Here is a 2,138-nt window from a genome sequence, read left to right on the forward strand (position 1 = left end):
ATTCTCCCAAAAGGAGATAAAATGTTTAGTATTTCCTAAATTTCATGATCATATATATCTTTCCTTAAAGGATATCACCTAGGATTAGTGATGTCAAAAGCCCCCTTAAAGAATGTTGCTTAACTAAATGGCCTTTACGGAAAATTTGGAAAGAACACAAATATACAGTTTAGAAAATGTTACTTAGCATGGAATGGTGGCACACACATGTAACTGCCGCAACTAGAGAGGCTGAATCAGGAGGATCGTAAACTCAAGGCTAGCCTGCATAATTTAGCAATCCAATATATCTTTAAAAAGCTAAACAAAAGAGGCTGGGTGTGGTGGTGCATGCCTGTAATCCCAGTGCTGGGGAGGCTGAAAGCAGGAGGATCACCATGAGTAGGAGCTGCATAGTGAGACCCTGCAACAACCAAATACATTTAAGAAAAAAAATAAAAGCTAAACAAAAAATAAAAAGAATACAAGGTTATTCGTAATCATGTTATCCAGATGTAACCACCATTAATATTTTAGCCTGGTGTCTTCAAACAACAGAGGTGAGTAGCTCAAGAGATGAAAAATTTTCACAAGTAAAGGATTCTGGCCTGAAAGAAGGACTTTTTTTTTAAATTGTTATAAATTGTTTATTGTGTTATGAATTCTACAAACATCACTATATTATTAGCGGTAGCGGTGGAGCTGGAGAGTATTGCGCCTTCTCCAAGCTGCACGGCAAGAAACACCAACAGTGTGGTGGAACCTGTGGCCCTTTCCACGGCTACGACTCTTGAGGGTTGCACATGTCAGCCCATGTGTGTCCCTGTGCTTATGGACTGGTTTGGTGATCCACTGGGTGTCAGGATTTCTTCTAATGGCTTTGTGGGATGGATCAATAAAGATAACCTCGAAGAAATTGTATGTGGAATCTTCACCAACCCAGTAAGAATTTAGAACTCTCAGAGCCCCACAGTGGCGTCCAGCTCGCTCCTCAGCAACAGACTGAAGGCCCTGTGCAAACTTCAGCTGGTTAATGCCATGATGCACAGACAGGCTCGCCGTAAGTCCCTCCCTTAGGAACTGGACATTTGCGGCCACCGCGGTGCACACGAATCCTGTATATGACACACCCTTGCTTGGCCTTCTATCCCAGCCTCCGAGCTTTGTCCGCCGGGTGGGGCGAGGAGCCGTGTGGAGCGCCGAGAGCTGGCGACATTGCCAGCATCGGACCTGCAGCAGAAAGCGCATCACATCGGACTGCTACCTCCACAGCTCCTGGGTGTACTTGTATGCACCCACTTTGGCTTACCTGATAGCTGCCGCCAGACAAAGGGGAAGAAACTTTCTCCAAGGAAGGACTGTAAAGCCCAAGTAATTTTAAGATCACATATAGAAATAGATAAAATGTGTTTCAATTAAAAGGAAACACTCACTGGTTTACGGCCCCAGAGCTTGAGCAATCCATGTTCCTAAAACAAAGAGGACATAAGAAAACCTTGGATGGGGTCCTGTTACTTGGAAAACAATTAAACCACTGAGTTAGCCAAGAAGCTGCCCTTGGCCCTCCCCTTGTTTAAATTCTTGCAAGAAACATACATTCCCAAACCCAAGGCCTCACTATTGAAAGCCATAACAACAGGATGTCCCAGGTCACCATGCCTCGATTTCTTAAAAACGTTCCCGGAACATGACAACCACAAGGTTAGACCCCCCAGCTACCCCCGGACTTACTCCATTTGGTCATCCAGTATTGTAACTCACTAATTATAGTAAGGGTCAACCTACACTAACCAATGCGATTTGCTTCTGTAACGTGCTTGCTCCCTCCCCATTTTGTGGTTTTTGCCTTTAAAAAACTATGCCTGCTACACTGAAGGCGCGCTCTGCTCCTGCGTGAGCAGACCACCCTACGTATAGGTAGATAATAAAACTTCCCCTTTGCGATTTGCATGAGAGACCGACTCTTGGGGTCTTCCTTCGCGGGGCGACTCGACCCTTACATTTGGGGGCTCATCCGGGATCGTATCCCATGGTGGGGGACCCCAACGGCCGCAAAATCTCTCTGGGTAAGTACAGTCGCATAACTCTGTTTCTTGTTTTATGTCTTGTCTCTTGGTTTCGTTTCATCCCCAAGTTGCGAGCGCTCAGTTTCAATTTGT

At 45.3% G+C, this 2,138-nt stretch overlaps 1 protein-coding gene across 1 annotated transcript; it reads right to left on the reverse strand.

Moving 5' to 3' along the window:
* Positions 1-663: 663 nt before the first annotated feature.
* On the reverse strand, positions 664-1,227 carry LOC101565883 (60S ribosomal protein L15-like). The gene has a single exon (XM_012514953.1). The coding sequence runs from the start codon at positions 1,225-1,227 to the stop codon at positions 664-666; it is 564 nt and encodes a 187-aa protein (XP_012370407.1).
* Between the last annotated feature and the right edge of the window lie 911 nt (positions 1,228-2,138).

This window comes from Octodon degus, unplaced genomic scaffold (assembly GCF_000260255.1).
Source record: "Octodon degus isolate 3935 unplaced genomic scaffold, OctDeg1.0 scaffold00047, whole genome shotgun sequence".
In the NCBI taxonomy this organism is placed as follows: domain Eukaryota; kingdom Metazoa; phylum Chordata; class Mammalia; order Rodentia; family Octodontidae; genus Octodon; species Octodon degus.

What these genes read in the sequence shown, in the direction of transcription:
- LOC101565883 (XM_012514953.1), bottom strand. Translation starts at nt 1,227, where the DNA reads ATGCGCTTTCTGCTGCAGGTCCGATGCTGGCAATGTCGCCAGCTCTCG.